This window comes from Gigantopelta aegis, chromosome 3, assembly GCF_016097555.1.
Source record: "Gigantopelta aegis isolate Gae_Host chromosome 3, Gae_host_genome, whole genome shotgun sequence".
Taxonomy (NCBI): Eukaryota; Metazoa; Mollusca; class Gastropoda; order Neomphalida; family Peltospiridae; genus Gigantopelta; species Gigantopelta aegis.
Window position 1 is genome coordinate 86678194 of NC_054701.1, and position 20497 is coordinate 86698690.

General features: G+C 38.5%; 1 protein-coding gene across 1 annotated transcript; it reads right to left on the reverse strand.

Annotated features, from left to right (window-relative positions):
* Positions 1-561: 561 nt before the first annotated feature.
* Positions 562-20150, reverse strand: LOC121368917 (cadherin EGF LAG seven-pass G-type receptor 2-like). Its single transcript, XM_041493676.1, has 12 exons — positions 20078-20150; positions 16696-16894; positions 13724-13920; positions 12645-12881; positions 11600-11838; positions 10654-10840; positions 9742-9911; positions 7956-8139; positions 5037-5209; positions 2957-3134; positions 1774-1937; positions 562-762 (listed from the first exon to the last, which is right to left on the reverse strand). The coding sequence occupies exons 1-12, from the start codon at positions 20148-20150 to the stop codon at positions 562-564; spliced, it is 2202 nt and encodes a 733-aa protein (XP_041349610.1).
* Between the last annotated feature and the right edge of the window lie 347 nt (positions 20151-20497).

The window sequence follows — 20497 nt, forward strand, 5'->3', positions numbered from 1 at the left end:
GCCAGATCGGGAAGGAAGGAATTCAAAGGAGAGAAAGGAAAGGAGGCAGTGGGATATTTAAAAAAAAGGTGTCTAACATATGGTTATTTCGGCATTTGGTCTGTAGAAAAAGAGAAGAAACCCTCTGCCGTCACAAGGGCTACTCGTACCGGTAAAACAGCAAGAGATCTTTTATATGCACTTTCTCATAAACATGAAAATACATATCACGGCCTTTGATATACCAGTGGTATGGCACTGGAACGGGAAATAAATCGAGTTGATAGCGGGCGATCGATATTGCGACTCATCGACTGAAATACTCACCCAACTCCTAACCCACCCCCCAACCCCCAACTCCCACCAAGAGGATTGTATAATTAACTTCATACGAACAAGATGGAAGACCAGTTATTTGTGAATCTTCAACTGAGATTTATAAATACCAGCCTCTGGCATCATAAATGTCCCTTTATACTCGGGGGGGGGGGGGGGGGGGGGGGGGGACCATACAGGTGATTTATTTCAGACATTATCATATATGTACAACTTGACTTCCGGTTGACCGTTCAATGGTCATTCTCAGATCTGATTGGTTACTGTGTATAATAACATACCTGACGTGGCGGACAGTATCGAGTACTCGATTGGCTGGTCGTCTGCACCACTTGTACTTCTGGCGATTATCGCTGTAACAGTGGTGCCGGGCTCTACGGCTTCAGACACGTTCACCGACATTGCAGACACCCACGTCAGTGGCGGCTTCTCAACTTCCATTTTTAACTGTAACACACAAACCGCCATGAATAGGTGTGGGTGAACATTGCGTGCACACTGCACACATATGATTCGTGTGGCACTTGTTTTATTTACGTGCACACGTGGAACCTAATGACTTCTTGTCCCGGACATATGCTGAAGACTGGCGTGATTAAACTTTGAGTAGATGTAAGCACGTGTTATATAGCTGGTTGAATTCCAGTCTTAATAAGCAGACAGCACACTAAAGCCTTTTGCATCAGGCAAGATCAAAAGCTATTCCTAGAGATGTTTTGGATTACGACTGTTGAGCCATCTCTAGAATGCATATCGTATGAACATATCAAATTGGGCAAATATCAGAACCACAGATGTAACATATGATAGATAGGTTTTGTAAAAGTATCGAGTACAATCTTAATAATTGAGAAGAAACCCACCAAGGACGTTCTGTACATGACCTAGACCCTTTAAATATTTAGAGTCGTTCCTGAACTGATAGGTATAAAATAATATACTCAAGAAAAGTAATTAAAGAGCAGACCCTATCCTGGTGTTTCTAATACCACAAAATGCATTTTAATATTTTTAAAAACGCACGTGCTTCTGAGAAATAACAGTTATGGAGTCGTGGTTTAGTCTATTTTTAACGATATTTCACCGTTTCAACATCACATACTCTTGTTTCACTCTCTTGTAACGTTATTCTAATGTGTTACTGGTTTGTAACTTAACCAAACTTAGTGTCCATTTTTACGGATTAAAACTAGGGTCTGAGCCTTTAAGGGCCAGTAGACCTGTTGGTCAGTTTTGATTACAAATGGTTTGGACGTTTAAACGTGGACTATATTTATCATACACTCAACCTCCCCGTTATTAAAAGGAGGTCTGTAGAGATTGTACAAAAAAATCCCAACCCCTCCTCGATTCCAGATATCGTTCTACGAGCCTGAACAATACTTAATTATTTTCTGCTGTAGAAAATATTAATTTACAAAAGATAAAATCTTTCTTTCATTATTTTTGTTGTCATACCGTAATCCGGATAGTTCCGGATATTTTCCTCAGTTTGTTGGACGATGCAGCTTCGACCTCTAGGTCGTAGTACAACACCGCGTCTCGAAGCAGGGACGTCACGGTCCTCACCTCCCCCTCCACCTGCACGAGGAATATGGGCGACGACACTTTGACCCCTTTGTCTACAAGAAAATAAATAATCAATGCACTTAATGAACAGGGCTACTTGATCGTGCTTAAAACGTTTTTTTTTTAAATAAGGGGAGGGGGAATCTAAATCATTGTCTTTGACCCATGTATGTGTTAGCGCTGTAAAATCACAAAACTTCAATATCCATTGCTTAGTTAATTGTTGTTGACAGTATACTTCTCCCAACAAGTGTCCCACGACAAGTGTATCAAACGCTGTGGTATGTGCTGTTCTAGCCATGTATACACGGTCTCTTGTAGCTATTCTGTAGTGGGGGATGTAGCTGGTTTCTGTAGGAGTAGTTTGTGTGGCAGCAGTGGGTGTCCTTTCTCACAATAAAAAGTTTGTTGTGTTTAACGACACCACTAGAGCACATTGATTTATCAGTCATTGGCTACTGAATGTGAAACATTTGTTAATTCTAACTTAGTCTTCAGAGGAAACCCACTACAGTTTTCCATTAGCAGCAACGGTTCTTTGATATGCACTTTCCCACAGACAGGAAAGCACATACCACAGTATTTGACCAGTTGTGCTGCACTGGTTGGTTTCTCACAATGTAGATTACGAGTAACGTTAACGTATTTACAGCCATATTGCAATCCGAGTTGGTGTAACTGAAAAAAAAAACAATCACTCCATTTCTTTGCCCCTTATGTTGTTGTTGTTTCTTCGTTATTCATTGATTTTTTTTTTTTTTTTTTTTTTTTTTGAAGGTTGTTGTTATTGTTTGTTTTGGGGGGTTTGTTGGGGGGGGGTTGTGTTTTTGTGTGGGGTTTATTTTCTTCTTTTTTGATTTTTTCTTCGTTGTTATTCTTTTTTTGGTTGTTACGGGTGTTGGAGGTGTATAGTTGTTTGGGTTGTTTTCTTCTTTTTTTTTTATTGGGGGGTTGTTGTTGTTGTATGTGAGTGGACTTGTTTTGAATGCGTATAGTATTGGTTTCAGTTGTTATTTAATTTCAACTGAGTCTAAAGTAATATGAATTGTATTGCTTTTCCATTTCTGCAGACCTGTCTTTGTTGACACGAGCTTGTACGTTATTTTATTTCCGGTTTCGCCGCTCGCCGAGTCGGTTGCGTTAAGAACTGTCACTATCGTCCACGGCTGGATCTTTTTAGACACAGACAGCGTAACCTTGGCACCAGTCGCACCTTCCAGTGGAGACAGCCATCTTAGGTTGTCCTTCGACTGAAACGAGATGGAGAATACAGGTTGTACTATATCAAATAATATCCCATAGGCGACCATGTTAACGTTTGTGCTTAAAAACACTATATGCAAGATATCAACCAAACTATGACCCATAAATATCAGTACTACAACCCCTACCTCAAAGTATTAACTGCAGAAAATGGTACCTTTCATGGCTCATTTTCGGTATAACCAGATGTTTTTACAACACCCCTAATTTTGCACAAACTTTGAGTACTTTTTGTACAGGTACCCCATACACGTTCCAGGCACAGGGCTACTTAACACAGTGGTACTAGATGAAATAAATTGCATACATTTTTAGCCCAGATGAAACTAACGTTTTTTACAACCAACATACTCACATTTATAACCAATCCAAGGACTTGTGGTGGTGACTTTTCTATTAAAAGTTCGGTGCACCTCGAACTTTGTCGCAGCCGGAAATTAATTGTTTAGTGTTACCTACTATACTGATGGAAGCAAATAATGGAACACATAAATAGTAACAGTAAATATTGACAGTGGCTAAATTTTGCGACAGTTATATTATATTTTTATTTTTTACGTTGGAGAATCCGAGGAATCCCTTCGGGAACGTTTGTGGTTTTTGGCAGCCATTTGTCATTGCCCACTAACCTCCCCTCTTCCTGCCTCACCCCTCCTTCTTGCACGCACACACCCCACCCTCACTCCACTTAAATATAACTTCTGGGTCCGCCACCGATTCATTACACCAGAACCCTCAATCCATAGTGTCAGGAAGTTAACTCTTATTAACATTCAATCCCACAATACTGGGGAAAAAAGATGGAAGAAATGTTTTATTTAACGACGCACTCGACACATTTTATTTACGGTTATATGGCGTCAGACATATGGTTACGGACCACACAGATACTGAGAGAGGAAACCCGCTGTCGCCACTTCATGGGCTACTCTTTTCGATTAGCAGCAAGGGACCTTTTATATGCACCATCCCACAGACAGGGTAGTACATACCACGGCCTTTGATATACCAGTTGTGGTACACTAGCTGGAACGAGAAATAGCACAATGAGCCCACCGATGGGGATTGATCACACGCCCACCGTGCATCGAGCGAACGTCTTACCACTGGGCTACGTCCCGCACCACACAGTACTGGAATTCCCACGTCAAATATTTGTATTTTATATAAGCATAACAACTCTAGTAGTATTTCTTTCCAACAGTGTACCTGACGTCATTATCTCACTGGTCAGCTGTTTCAAATAATCAACTAATTGTAAGATAAATGATATCCAACGGACAGGAATGTAGTATTCTATTTCTAACATATCCAAAAAACCACAGGTTTAAATTAAATTTAAATGTTTTTGTTTGTTGTTTTTGTTTGTTGTTTTTTTTAAATTATTATTTCAATTAAAATTTATTTATCCCCTTGCACTTGGCAAGTTTTAGTTAACTTATGAGACATAGAGAAATCAGTTTCAGGTTATCTTATACGTCACGGAGCAATCAATTTTGATCGTATTTATTCTATTGGATGATAGAATTGTGACGACTAGGTCATCACCTAGCGATAGTTAATCGAATGCCTTTTCATCGGTAACACACGTGTGTAAAGTATTCATTCATCTGAGAGATCGAATACCCGGTGTAACAGCCCAAAATATACCCCCGCCAAACTATACCCGGGGTTAACGCGGGCTAGCCTGTTTTATACCCCTAACACTAACCCTAACCCTAATTTTTTATTATTAACCTGTATACAAAATAAATAAATAAATAATCAGGACTAGAGAGGTATATTCTAGGCTAGCCTGTTTTATACCCCGGGGTAAAAAAACTTTAGTTTGGCGTGGGGTATATTTTGGGCTATTACACCGGTACTAGGGAATAAAACAAATAATAAACCTTAATGTTGACTCTAAGAGTTCTCTTGATGGCCCTTTGTGGAGTCCCCATGTCCGTGACTGATATCTCAAGGTCAAAGTAGTTGACTGTGGTCTCAGCTTGGTTACGCAGCAGTCGAAGAACACCACTATCAGGTTCCAACAAGAATATGTACTTCGAAAGGACGCCATCATCTAAAGAAAAGTTTAAAAGCAGCATATATATATATATATATATATATATATATATATATATATATATATATATATATATATATATATATATCCAAATACTGCTCAGTGATTCTCCTATATTGGTGTATCAAAGGACGTGCAAACAGCCGCAGGCGGGGCACGAACCCTGTATCTATAAGCTTTACGTCCCATGAGTTAACCACTACATCGCTGACGATGGTCAATTTGCAACAAGTAAAGTTAGTACTATCAAATTATGGCTAATAAACCTGGGAATCGTGTTGATAATATACCATGTGTTAGTGTCTAAGGTCAAACAAAATAAATTTTGTTTGACATGATTATTCCTGCTAACTGGGGCAGGCATTTTGTTTCGTTTTTGTGACGTCCGGCGGTATAGCTTGAGGTGAAGTGACGTCAGCTCCGTCCATCTCCTCTATGCACAGTGTAAACAAACGGTCTAATTTACGACAAAGCTCTTCGCTTTCATCAACCTGACTTGTAAAACAACATAAATGACTTGATAATATAATAAACTATTTAACTAAATATATTTCAATTTGCATCAATAGAACGAAATGGGGTTATAGTATTTTATAGTATCCAAAGAACAAATGCATATTATTAGACCTATTGGTAGGGTACGTTCGAGCAAAAACGACCACTCACGATACCCAAATGATAATTTTCTTTTCTTTGTGACAACGTAATTGGTCAGTTTTGTGATTTTAGATGGAAAAGTCTACTTAACCAAGGGTTTTACAGAATTACTTACAGTAATAAAGCAGGACGGCTGATAATGTCCATTACGATTTGAGGGATGTCCGCGCGGATATCACACAATACCCTGTGATCTTAATAAAAGAGGCACGCCTTTTTAGTGTGTCTAGACACAGTGTCTGGGGACCGTCTAAATATACACCTGCCAATCAGGAACCATAGGTACAGGTCACGGAAAGAAACGACCAATTAAGCAAGAAAACACTCCAATTATTATTTCAGTACGTGAGTTAATTTATGTACAAAACATAATACAGTTATTTCAACACTTTGATAATGGTGGTTTATTTTGTATTAAAAAATAATATATAGTTGTTGCTGGCTTACTGGTATGAATATTATTACAGAACATTGCTATGCATCCGCAAAAGTCAGGTATATTTTGTTTGTTGTTTCAGTTCGAAAACTAATTACTGACGTGACACGTTAAGTATTACGTAACCACCAGCTCGCCAGAGGGCGTATTCACTGGGATGGTACAAAATGGCTGCGCCCTTTATATATAATAGCCGTCACATTTAACCGTTTTATTAATTAACTATACGATTATACTTGTTGATATTAGGCAATAATGTGCATTATATATTGTTGACTATGCATACCAGGCCAAATGCTTTAATTGTCCCTTCTTTTAAAAGAGCCCAATAAAGCAAGGTCTATATGCTGGCTTGGACCATTAGCTGTGTTTAATTTCTCTCTAAAACAGGTCCTGTTGTTCTGAATGAGGCTAAAGTCGAAGTCATAACAATTGTCTTGGCTATACTGGAAATTGTGAAGTAAAATATTTTTGGTACCAAGGCAAAGGTGGGGGCACAATGGCCATTGAGGATGAACCAAGGCAGATAAGGAGGACTTAAAAAACCCACTAAATATACCAACCTTTTCTGTGCAAGCCATGCTTAAAAGAAGGAAAAAAGCATCAATTTTGGAACTTTGGTTTGACCAGAGACCGACTTTTGTTTTGTTGGCCTAACTACGACTTCGGATCACTTGTAGGTGTTTACATTATTATTACATATCTATAGTCGTTTGTTACGCGTTTGTCACATGAGCGCAACATGACTACTGAATCTGAACAACAAAACCGTAATACGGTATTATACGTGATCAGGCCGCATATCTGCACAATGCAGAGTCGAATGGACAATTAGCAAACTAGTGGTCGATTTCATGGATCTCTACCTAGGAGGACAGCCACTCCCGAGGAGATCCTTTACTGGAGACTGTATTCCCATTGCACCGTCACAAAGAGGACTGCCACTTCCAGGTTAGTTTACTGATTCAACACTAGCACCAGGCAGAGCTCATTTGAATAAGAACAGCTGTGACCGCTTCTCAGTTTGCAATCTAAACCCAGCGTGGGTCCATTTATTGACATAACTTCTTCTTCTTCTTCTTCCCCTGCGCGTGCTGTAACCTCACCGTGGTGCAGGGGTTTAACATTCTCTTTGAGAATGGCCAATACAGCACAAATTGAAGTTTAGAGTAAAATTTGATGTCTGTAAAATTCTGTGATATTTGTATTTGTATTTTGCACAGTTCTTTACACTGTTTTTTGTTTAAACCTTGAATTTTTATGTTGATGTTGATCATCACTTTATTTATTTGCATTACCATAGTTTGACACCCAATAGCCGATGTATTTTTCGTGCTGAGGTGTCGTTAAACATTCATTCATTCTTCTTCTTCTTCTGCTGCTGCTGCTGCTACTACTGCTGCTTAGTGTATTGCTGCGTTCGTATGAGTGTGGGAGAAAAAGCTCCAAATGCTTTAAGTCCTGGTGAAATTACGATTTGGCCTATCTGCATTTGTGATTTATTTTAAAAGGATCGCACCAGCCAACATAGAAAAACAAATAAAACCTGTTTTGGAAATAATATAAAATTGCTACATCTGTATTTTTAATCAGTAGAAACATTGGTCACTGTAGAAATAGGTTTATAGCATGGCGAAATCAGACTCTAACCTGACGTGGTGTTTGAGATGGCATACTCCAGTTGACCATCCACTCCACTGTCCTTATCCCGTGCGCGAATGGTTGCTATGACGGTCAGCTTGGCGGTGTCCCTTTCAATGGTAACAATGGCGTGGTTATCGCTGTTCAGGGTTGGCGATAGCCACACAGGATCGTGCAGGTTCGTTGATTCAGGCTGTCGAATAATAGATGGTTCAAACTGATGTTTTCAAAGTTAAGGTTAAGGTATTGCATATTTCGATATAAAGGATCCATTGTCGCTCTGTGTGTATGTGTGTGTGTGTGTGAGTCTGTGTTTGTATGTGTGTGGCTATCTCTCCCCCCCCCCCCCCTCCTCTCTCTCTCTCTCTCTCTCTCTCTCTCTCTCTCTCTCTCTCTCTCTCTCTCTCTCTCTCTCTCTCTCTCTCTCTCTTTCTCTCACACACATACACACGAACTCTGTTTCTGTCTTTTTCCTCTGTCCCTACTTCCCTGTCGTTTTCTTTCTCGATTGACGTCATAACTCATGGTTTTCATAATTTTGTTTGCCATTTCACGTTGTATCATTGTTTTTTACAAATATTTAAACAAATTGATATTTTCAATAAATATATTTATTGGTAAGTTGTTACATTTTTATGTCGTTGCATAAAGTGGACTACATATTTTCGCGTATGATTAAATCAGTTTGTAGGTAAAATATTTACGAATCGTGCTACAATAAACAAGCTGTAGCAATTAATGTTTTCTTACTGTAATTAAAAACGCAAGGAAAAGAATCAATCATCGTTGTGAGGTATAGATAAGGCAATTCTAACCATCGGAACAAAATGTTTTTGTAAGGGTCTCGGTAAACCTCGGTAAACCTCGGCCGTCACAAAACACATTTTGTCCCTCGGGTTGCAATTGCCTCATCTATACCTCACAACGCTGATTGATTCTATTAAAGCTGCACACCCTAGTTCCATCCAACGAAAATAAATTATAATTTGGTTAATCTACAAACCTGTAACACACTTAGATCACGTTTTTATCAAATGGAGTGAAAAAGCAGGTTTTATATCGATAAATACCATGGGAATCCCCATGTCCCAATTGCTTGAAATAATTTTGAAAGTTAGTATTCTGATGTCACCGGTAGATGTCGCTCCTAGCACAACAATGCCTACGTCACGACAAATTTCACAGAGTGCGCACAGACCTGGGGTGTGTTCTTTTCACCTCTCCTGGACATGTTCCAACTGTTCTGTCCTGGTTGTATCCCCTCTCCAGATATCGTAAGACTTAGCAAAATTATTGGTTTTAAGGGTTTGTAACGTTTTGTATTGAGACACTTACTTGTCTGAACTTTATTGTTACTGAAAATGTTCACGAACTGTGAAGAAAAATCTCACAAATGAACAACAAGCAAACGACAACAAATCGGATGTTGATTGCGCGAACCGTGCACGAGAAAACAAACCGAACCAAAAATGATACCGGTCACGTGGTATACCAACGTCTGTGACGTTTACACAGGAAGATTCGCTCTAAAAATAGATTGGACCTCGCTTACTTAACGGTTTTTTCTCGAGTGCACGCCTCTTGTTAAGAAATACAAAAAATGCATTTCGTGGTTTTACAAACATCAGGATTACTAGGATTACCAAAAAGCACTTCAGGTGAATGGAAATGTGTATTCTAAATAATAAAATGTAAGTAAAGTGCAATTTTATTTGTGAAAAAATGGGTTTAATAGCGAAAATCAACGCCGTAATGGTTAACAACTAGCCGTAACTAGGACGTGTCCCTTGAATACCTTGATGTTTACGCGGATAACTCCAAGCGTGCTTTTCTTAGGTTGGCCACCGTCTGAGGCGCTCACGATGACGTCATAAAACAACACTGACGATTGCGAGGGTGGCAGTGACGTCACCACTAACTTATCAGAATTAATGGCGAATATTCCGCTGACAGATTTTCCTTTGTCTGTAATAAAAAAAAAAAAAATTGAAGACGCAAAAGGCTGTCAAAATTATGATGATTTTGTATATGGTTATATATCCAAATGCATAAAATACTTACACTATTCTTCTAATTTGACGATACCATTTGAACACATCATTATTAATCAATGTTCATGTTTCAGACATTAATATTATAAGCAAGCAAGAAAATGTAATTGGTATGTAATTTAAATCTTCAAAATAGACTGAAAGGTCAAAAATGTCATTTTAATATCAGTTTAGTCAATTGTTAACACTGATAACATAACACTGGTAATTATATAACACTGATAACACAACACTGATAACATAACACTGATAACAGAACACTGATAACATAATGCTGATAACATAACCCTGGTAATATAACACTGATAACATAACACTGGTAATTATATAACACTGATAACAGAACACTGATAACATAATGCTGATAACATAACGCTGATAACATAAGACTGATAATATAACACTGATAACATAATACTGATAACATAATACTGATAATATAACACAGATAACACAACACTGATAACATAAGACTGATAATATAACACTGATAACATAATACTGATAACATAATACTGATAACATAATACTGATAATATAACACAGATAACATAACACTGATAGCATATCACAAATATCATATCACAGTTAACATAATATAACACAGATAACATAAAGCTGATCACTAATACAATCAATCTGAGAAGACAGACAACCTGTAGTGACTTCAGTAATAGAGTACGTCACCGTGCCGTCCGGGCCGCCGTCGTTGTCTGTGGCAAGCAGTCGAGTGACCACGGAACCCACAGTGACGTCGTCGGGAAGCTGGACAGCGACTCTGGAACCACTCCCACCTCGCATTGGTTCCTTCCACACAGGCGCGAACTCATTCACTGGCAGAATCTGCATGGCAGGAATAGTAATGATATATGGTTATTCTTGTTACTGACTGACTGGCTGACTCTTTGAGGAAAGAGGAAAGACAGATACAGAAAAAGACCGACAGAGACGGACAGAGAGAGGGGAGGGAGAGATGGGTGATGTAGAGAGAGGGGAGACAAGCAAACAGAATATTCGAAGAGAGAGAAAAGAAAAGGAAAGGTAGATATAGAGAAAGACAGACAAAGACACAGAGTTCGTGTGTGTGTGTGTGTGTGAGAGAGAGAGAGAGAGAGAGAGAGAGAGAGAGAGAGAGAGAGAGAGAGAGAGAGAGAGAGAGAGAGAGAGAGAGAGTAAAAGATAGCAAGCGAGCGAGAGAGAGTATGAGAGAGTGAGAGAAAGAGAGAGGGAGGGTAAAAGAGCGAGAGAGAGTAAGAGAGTGAATAAAAGAGAGAGCGAGAGAAAGTAAATGAGAGAGAAAGAGAGAGAGAAAGACAGACAGAGAGAGGGAGGGAGAGAGAGAGAGAGAGAGAGAGAGAGAGAGAGAGAGAGAGAGAGAGAGAGAGAGAGAGAGAGAGAGAGAGTAAAAGAGTAAAAGAGAGCGAGAGAGTAAATGAGAGCAAGAGAGTAAGAGAGAGAGAGAGTAAGAGAGAGAGAATAAAAGAGAGCGAGAGAGAATAAACGAGAGAGAAAGAAAGATTCAGAGAGAGAGACAGACAGACAGAGATAGACAGACAGACAGACAGACAGAGAGAGAGAGACAGAGAGAGAGAGACACTTTACCTTAATGATGACCGTCGTCCTGCCTGTGTTGGGAGTATCGACCTGTGACGAGTCGACTCCCAGGATGATGAGCACCAGCTCGTGATTCACCTTGCTGCTCGACTCGTAGTCTAGTGGACTGGACACGAACAGGGTATCGCCTCGCACGCTGAACGTCGAGTTCCCGTCCAGGATCCTCAGCTTCACCTTGGCGTTGTCCCCCACGTCGGCATCACGTACCACAAACTTGTGTAGAGCCCCTGTGACGTCAGAGAGGGGGAGAAGAAACTATACGTTTGATCGTGGGTCTAAGCTTAAAGGTTATTAGTACCATTTGTCATTACTTGTTATATTTGGTACTAACTGATAACAACTATGCTTGTGGTATACTGCCACTTGTATAACATCAAAATGAGGCGGTGCTCTGGCATGAGGGTGGCTAACTGAAATTGTCTTGTTGAGTTTTTGCATGGTAATTGTCAAGGGATGGTACAATCTAAAGCTAGTAATCACCTGGCCCTCTCGATATTGTTGTATATTTAAGGATTGTCTGTTGTTTCTTTTACGTTCATCGGGGTATGAACAAAAAAAATCATCCGCAAACTGTGTGAATCGGCGAAGCCGTTCTGACATAAGTTTGCGGATGATTTTTTTTGTTCATACCCAGATGAACGTAAAAGAAATAGCAGACAATACTTATAATTAAATTTGAACGATACATGCTAATAATAACACTAAAACGTCATACTTTATTTTGAATTATTTTTTATCCATAAACAATAACGCTCATTAAGACAACTTGCCCATATAAAATGACATCATCACATATGACGTTCCCTGACGACGTAATTTTTACGTTTATCGAAAAATTAACAAACTCCCGTTGCTACGTCTGGACCAATCGGATGACGTTACGTTGTAATGAATGTAACCGAAATTTAATTATTCTGATATAAACATGGTGTTGAATTGCATAGAGTAATTACTCGTGGAAGGCAAAGTTATCACTGCAGTAATAGCTTATAAGCGATGTACACACGAGTATGTGGAGCATGGACTACATTACCTTGTGTGTTTTCATTCAAATTCAGCTCTATTGTATCCGACTCAAACTCTGGGGCGTTGTCGTTGATGTCCACCACGGTGATGTTGAGCGGCGCTGAGAAGACGTTCTCGTTGCCGCCGGTGACGACGATGTCTACCTTGAGCACCATGACGCTGTCGTTGCCCGCGTCTCGGTCGATTTTCTCCATGATTAGAAGATGCCCAGTCGTGTTCACGGTCAGGTATTTGCTGTCTTGCCCTGAAAACAGTTTCGAGGATTAGGCGTCGGCCAGATGCGAGGTCGGTCTGGGATCGATCCCCGTCGGTGGACACATTAGACTATTTTTGCTCCAGCCAGTGCATTACGACTGGAATATCAAATGCCGTGATATGTGCTAGCTTGTCTGTGGAATAGTGCATATAAAAGATCTCTTGCCACTAGTGGGTTTCCTCACTAAGACTAGACGTCAAAATTACCAAATGTTTGACATCCAATAGCCGAAATTAATAAATCAATGTGCTCTAGTGGTGTCGTTAAATAAAATATAACTTTTACTAACGTGTACTATATTAATATCGTCCATTATTACGTGTTTGTTAACAAGAAAACGAGGATGGAGAAAAAGAAGAATAGTTAGAAGAACAAGAACAAGAAGAAATACAAAAAGTAGAAGAAGATGATGATGATGATGAAGAAGAAGAAACAGAAGAAGAAGAAACAGAAGAAACAGAAGAAGAAAAGAGAGAGAGAGAGAGAGAGAGAGAGAGAGAGAGAGAGAGAGAGAGAGAGAGAGAGAGAGAGAGAGAGAGAGAGAGAGAGAGAGAGAGAGATATTAGAAAGGTATTGAAGAAGAAAATAGAAAAAAGAAGACAAAGAAACAGTTTTTTCTTCCTTTGTTTACTTTTTTAGTTCTTTCTTTCTTTCTTTATTTTATTTATTGATATATTTATTTATCTATTACAATCTGTATATAAGAATGTTCATAAAGTTAATATGATATTTAATTTATTTCCGTGTTATTTTTCAGTCAAGGTTTAAGCACACATCGCTTCTTTGGGGAATGCAGGGGTGGACTGCGAGGTTGTGGGTTGCCGTCTTACCCTTTAGGCTGTACGTGTAGTCGGCACTGTCGGTGTCCGGTGCAACTGAAAACGATCTGCCGATATAGGTCCCGACCGGAAGCTCTTCTTTGATAGCTAAAGGATAGATGTGTTCAATGACTGGTCCCCGCTCCACCTTGTCGACGATGATGAGGAGGGTCGTGTTGAACGTGATGTCGCTGCCGACACCCACGTATCTGTTAAATCATAGTACGTTACCTAGCTTAAATTGCTGAAGTCATAAAATCATAGCACGTTACATAGCTCTAATAGTTTAAGTCATAAAATCACAGTACGTTACATAATTTAAATTGTTGAAGTCATACAATCATAACACGTAACATAGCTCTAATAGTTGAAGTCATAAATCACAGTACGTTACATAATTTAAATTGTTGAAGTCATACAATCATAACACGTTACATAGCTCTAATAGTTGAAGTCATAAATCACAGTACGTTACATAGCTCCAACTGATAAAGTCATAAAATCACAGTACGTTACATAGCTCCAACTGTTGAACTCATAAAATCATTGTATGTTACATAGCTCAAACTGATAAAGTCATAAAATAATAGTACGTTACATAGCTCCAACTGTTGAACTCATGAAATAATAGTACGTTACATAGCTCCAACTGTTGAACTCATGTTAAATCATAAAGTTATAGCATTGTTTATGTGACAAGAATCAATTGGGTCAAATCATAAATCATAAAGACAAGTCAAATGATGGTGTTACATCATAGTGTATGTGACTTATTCAATTAGGTCAAATCATAAAGTTAAACCATAGTACTTCTGTAAGTTACATAGCCCAAATAGATAAAATCATAATGTCACCTGAGATCAGTACTTAAATGTTTGCCTTCAAATTTGTTATTATTGATTAACAATATTTATCATCATCATCATCATCATCATCATCAGTTTATTATTATCACAACAATCATTTATCATTATCATCAGTCTTATTACTGTGGTTATTAGTGTTTTAACGTCATTATTATATGTATCATTATCATCATCATCAGTATTATTACTATTATTAGTAGTATTAAAGGGATATTCCTGAGTTTGCTGCAATTTTTAAGATGTTATCGACTAACAGATACTTTTTAACGATTGTAATTACATATCAAATATATTTTTCTGGATAAAACATTAGTGGCTGTATATTAAACGTGTTTCTGATCGTTATAATATTTGTACTAGGTTAAATTTCCTTTTATTTCCTAAAATATAGTTTTTTCGTACGTACGAAACTATTTGATGACAAAATCCAGTTTGGGCTTCTTAGAAATATTAAGACGATCAGAAACACATTGAATATACAGACACTGATATTCTAAACAAGAACATATATTTAATATGTAAGTTTAATCGTAGAAATATTTTATTAGTCGGAAACATCTTACAATGGAGCAAACTCAGGAATGTCCCTTTTACATCATCAAAATCAGTATTATCCTTATCATAATTGTCATCAACCTTATTATTATACGTATTATATTATCATCATGATCATCATCATATCATTATCATTATTATCATCATCATTCATCTTTACTTTCTCATCACCATTATCATTACAATATGATTATGACTATCATCATTATTATTATTATTATTATTATTATTATCATCATAATCATCATCATCATCATTATACGTATTATTATCATTATCATCAACATCATTGTCATTATATAATGATGATGACGATTGCTATCGTTAATACTACCTACTAATAATTTATTTGTTAATGTAACCCTGGCTTGGTTTGCCTTACACTGATCTTTAAAATGATATTAACCAATATATCTTTTCAACTTGGCAAGATGAGTGGACCAAGCTTCATTCTGTCAAGTTAGTCCTGGGTAGTGGCAGTCCTCCTATAAGCGGTGCAGGGAGGATGAAATACGCATGTGCCGTGCTCGCATCGATCAGACATGACACAATCATTTACTCTAAAGAAGGATCCCCAGCTCAGTGTGAGTATTGTAAGTACACTGACGGTTCACCACCTTCTAGCTGAGTGTAATCATCTTGGACCAACAAGGAAATAATGAATTAATTAATTAATTAATTAATGTTTAACAACACCCCAGCACAAACAAAAATACATCGGCTATTGGGTGTCAAACTATGGTAAATGCAAAACATTAAGTGGACTAGGAAATATGTATTTGGTAGACGAAATGTGATAGAATCGTTTTGATTCCACCCTGAACGTATCTTAAAGTTTCTACCAGATGCTGATGTTTACTTACCTGTGATTTTTATACTTTTGATTTCTCGCTCCAGCCAGTGCATCACGACTGGTACATCAAAGGCCATGGTATGTGCTATACTGTCTATGAGATGATACATAGAGTAGCCCATGAAGTGGCGACAGCGGGTTTCCTCCTTCAATATGTGTGTGGTCTTTAACCATATGTCTGACGCCATATAACCGTAAATAAAATGTGTTGAGTGCGTCGTTAAATAAAACATTTCCTTATACTTTTGCGCAGCTTTTTACTCTGTGTTTTTTTAACTTAATTCTAGAGAAAAACAATTATATTGATGTCTGACATAAGCGTACGAAACGGGGCGGGGGGGGGGGGGGGGGGGGGGGGGGGACTGCCACCCTAGTACTGGAGCAAATCCTTAAATTAGAACAAAAATTATATAGATATTCGGGCAACATGTGTTAACCTGAGACCTATTTACCATGTATTTCCATCAATCTACCTAAAACATTAGTTTAGTGTAGTGTAGTGATTCGTTTGCAAGCCTATATAGCTGTTTGGCAGTAATGCTAATATGAATAAATTGTTATCCAGATTCGGGCATTTTCGTTTAATTCGGGCAAAAACCAGCCTGCTCTCCCCCCCCCCCCCCCCCCCCCCCCCCCCCCCCCCCCCCCCCCTCTTAAAAAATGGGAGCCCGTATGTGTGCTGGGGTGTCGTTAACCATTCATTCAAATACCTCAGTTCAGCCTGATACTTCTTCTTGACATTATAATCCAACTTTTTTTCCAGGAACAGGGCTCCGTTTCTGCAGGAGAACACGTCACCATACAACCCAGCGAGCTCACAGCTCTGGATCTCCATGGCACTCTTATTTGCAGACTGTAAGGCCAGTTGGATTATACGATCACCAATACGGGTTGTTTCTTTCACGTGCACTAAAAAAACAGATAGTAATTTATTATAATATTATAAAAAAAAAGCTGTAATTGGTACTTTGCACTGGCGTAGGAAGTGGGAGGGGGCAGCAGCGATGTTTTTTATATATTTATACATGTACATGTATATACATATGTGTCTGTGTATGTGGATTCCGTGATCCCTCCCCCCTCCGGTTTGAAGTGCCCTTTTTAATTACTTCTTTCTTTCTTTTTCTTTCTTTTTTTTTTTTTGGAGGGGGGGGGGGGGGGAATTCATAATCCACAATATACAACACTAAATTGGCTTGAAAACTCTTTATTTCAAAATTCTCTGGGTAGCATATTCCAGAACCTCTCTCATGCACGTACACACACACACACACATACACACAAACACACACAGACACACATACACACAAACACATACTAACACACACACACACACACACACATACACACAAATACACATACACACATACAAACACACACATACACACACACACAGAGAGAGACACACATACATACAAACACACACATACATACACAGATACACATACAGACAAGCACACACACCGACACGCACACACACAGATACACACACAGAGCGACACGCACACAGACACACGCACACACAGAAACACAAACACACATACACAGACATACAGACACACATACAGACATACAGACACAAACACACACACACACACACACACACACACACACACACACGTCACCCTGCCCTACCCCACTCCAGCAAATATCGATCCCTTTGGGAGCACGGCTCATTTGCCTTCTGCAAACTAATATTTCTCTTTTAGAATTTAGAAACGCACACACACGTACACGTACACGTACATGTACACACACACACACACACACACACACACACCTTTACAAAATCCTAGATCCGCCCCTGAATTAGGATTGATTGGTGGCAATACCAACATGTTGCTTGAGGGGTCGGGGAAGTGGGGAGGTACCAATCAACTTGATCACTGGAGATGCTAGTTTCAGGCTGTGGGGTGATAAAGATTTTAATGACTAAGCAAGCCAAGTGCAATTCAGTTTCAGTGAAATATAATCTGGACAAAACCAGCCGCGTGTGATGGAAATTTTGCAGGGGAGGGTCCAGACTGTGGCAAGTGAAGTATATAAGGGGTTCGGGTCATGCTCCCTTGAAAAATATATTTTTAAAAAAGAAATTCGCATTGAGCATGGGCGGAGGGGGTTCGGTTACGACAAATATATTTAGAAAAAAGAAATTTGGCTTTGAGCAGGAAGGGGGTGGTTCGGCCACAGAAAACCAAACTCTGAACATAAGCTTGATAACCTAACGACTTGATAAATGACATTATCTCACGTTTGACCAAACAGTGAGTACCAAGGTTTTACCACCGAACTCCAGCCGTGTACACATAATATAAAGTACGCCTATCACAAACGAGCTACTCTCGGCAGACTAAGTTCAACATTATACGTAGCTCCCCTTTATTTTTCGGCGGACCGTTCAAAAAGGCGCCCAATGTCCTTCATTAAAACTGCGCAACCTTTTTTTTCTTTTCTTTTTTTTTTTTTTTTTTTTTTTTTTTTTTTTTTTTTTTTTTTTTTTTTCTTTTCTTTTCTTTTCTTTTTTTTTTTTGCTTAATCCCACGGAACTTTCAAAATTCCATAGCACCAAAACTACGCCTCCCCTGCTGGTGCTGTCTTGCACCTGCCAGTACTGGCGGTCCCCTCTCGCCAAGGCCGGCACCTGTGCCCACGACAGGCGTGCGCTGCAACAGCTTGCTCTGAATGTGCACGTAAAACCCTCTGACCTGACCTACATTATGACAAACTTAACACGGTCTTCAACAGTGTTTCAGGCAGAGCTCTACAACTGATGTAACAAAGGCCCTGGTATGTACTATCCTGCCTGAGGGATGCTGCATATCCAAGATCTAATTCTTTGCTGCTAATCGGAAAGAGTAGCCCATTACGAATGAATGTATGAATGAATGAATGAATGAATGAATGAAAGAATCAATCAATCAATCAATCAATCAATCAATAAATAAATGAATCAACCAATCAATCAATGAATCAATGTATGAATGAATGAAAGAATGAATGAATGAACGAATGAACGAACGAATAAATGAATCAATGAATCAATGAATGAATAATTGTTTAGCGACACCCCAGCACATAAAAACAAACAAAAGTAGGTATATGAATAGAATTAAATTAAAACTCAAATTTATATAATTGAGTTGTAAAACAAATTAGCCCTTTCCGGGTTTTCTTCAATTACGGGTTTTTCTCTCTCATTATCTGTCTGTCTGTCCATATCTCCGACGCCATATAACCATTATTATAATGCCTTTCTTCCTTGAACATGGTGAAGTCGATTTGCTCCTCGTTTCATTTTTTAAATATTTTTTTCATTTTTTTATTATTACTTAAAGAAATTATTGTCCCCAGAGTCATATCAGTAAAGATTCTTAGATTCTATTATTAATAATAAACTATTGTTACCATTGTGATTAAAAATGCATGATGTTAGAAGAAAACCATATAATATAGAATAACCATAGCAACCATAGCAACCAATAATAAACGCCAACGTATGGAATAGTCTATATGAAGTCGGCGCCTAGCACATATTCGCGCTCGCGTCGTCTTTCACACAGAAAGAGAGAGAGGAGGAAAAGAAAGAGAGAGAGAGAGAGAGAGAGAGAGAGAGAGAGAGAGAGAGAGAGAGAGAGAGAGAGAGAGAGAGAGAGAGAGAGAGAGAGAGAGAGAGAGAGAGAGAGAAGCAGATAGATTGTAAGCGATACAGGAGGGGAAGGAAAGAAAAGAGAAAGATGGTATTAGTAAAAGCGGAAACACGGAGACAGAAAGAAGGAAATAAACAAATAAACAAACAAAGACAGACAGACAGACAGAAAGAAAGAAAGAAAGAAAGAAAGACAGACAGACAGAGAAAGAGGACGTAAATTCCACATTCTAGCCCTTACCCAATCCATGAGGCTAGTATTAATATAAATGTAATCTCTCTCTCTCTCTCTCTCTCTCTCTCTCTCTCTCTCTCTCTCTCTCTCTCTCTCTCTCTCTCTCCCCCCTTTCCTCCCTCTAATTTGTAATTCTAATTTACAAGAGGACACAAATAGGTATATATATATGTTTTATTTTACTACAGGTAATATTTAATTATTTTGTTACCTTCCACAAAGCCAGCTGTTGTCATGGAGACAAGAAAGCTGAAAGCAGCAAGATGCGATCCCCAGATAGCCATTCAGACTGCTACACGCTGAAAACATATACAACTTCCTTCATCGATTTGTAAACCTCAAACACTTAATGTATGTCATATCTTCAAAATTAATAATTCATACAATTTAAACTAAAATGGCATGGCCTTTAGAGAAAAACACATACCTAAAGTTAACATTTAACATACTGGGGGTAAAACCATCTGTATAATATATATATATATATATATATATATATATCTATATATATATATATATATATATATATATATATATATATATATGTACACACACACACACATATATACACACACACACACACACACACACACACACACACATTGTGAGGGATGGGGAGGGGTGAACAACA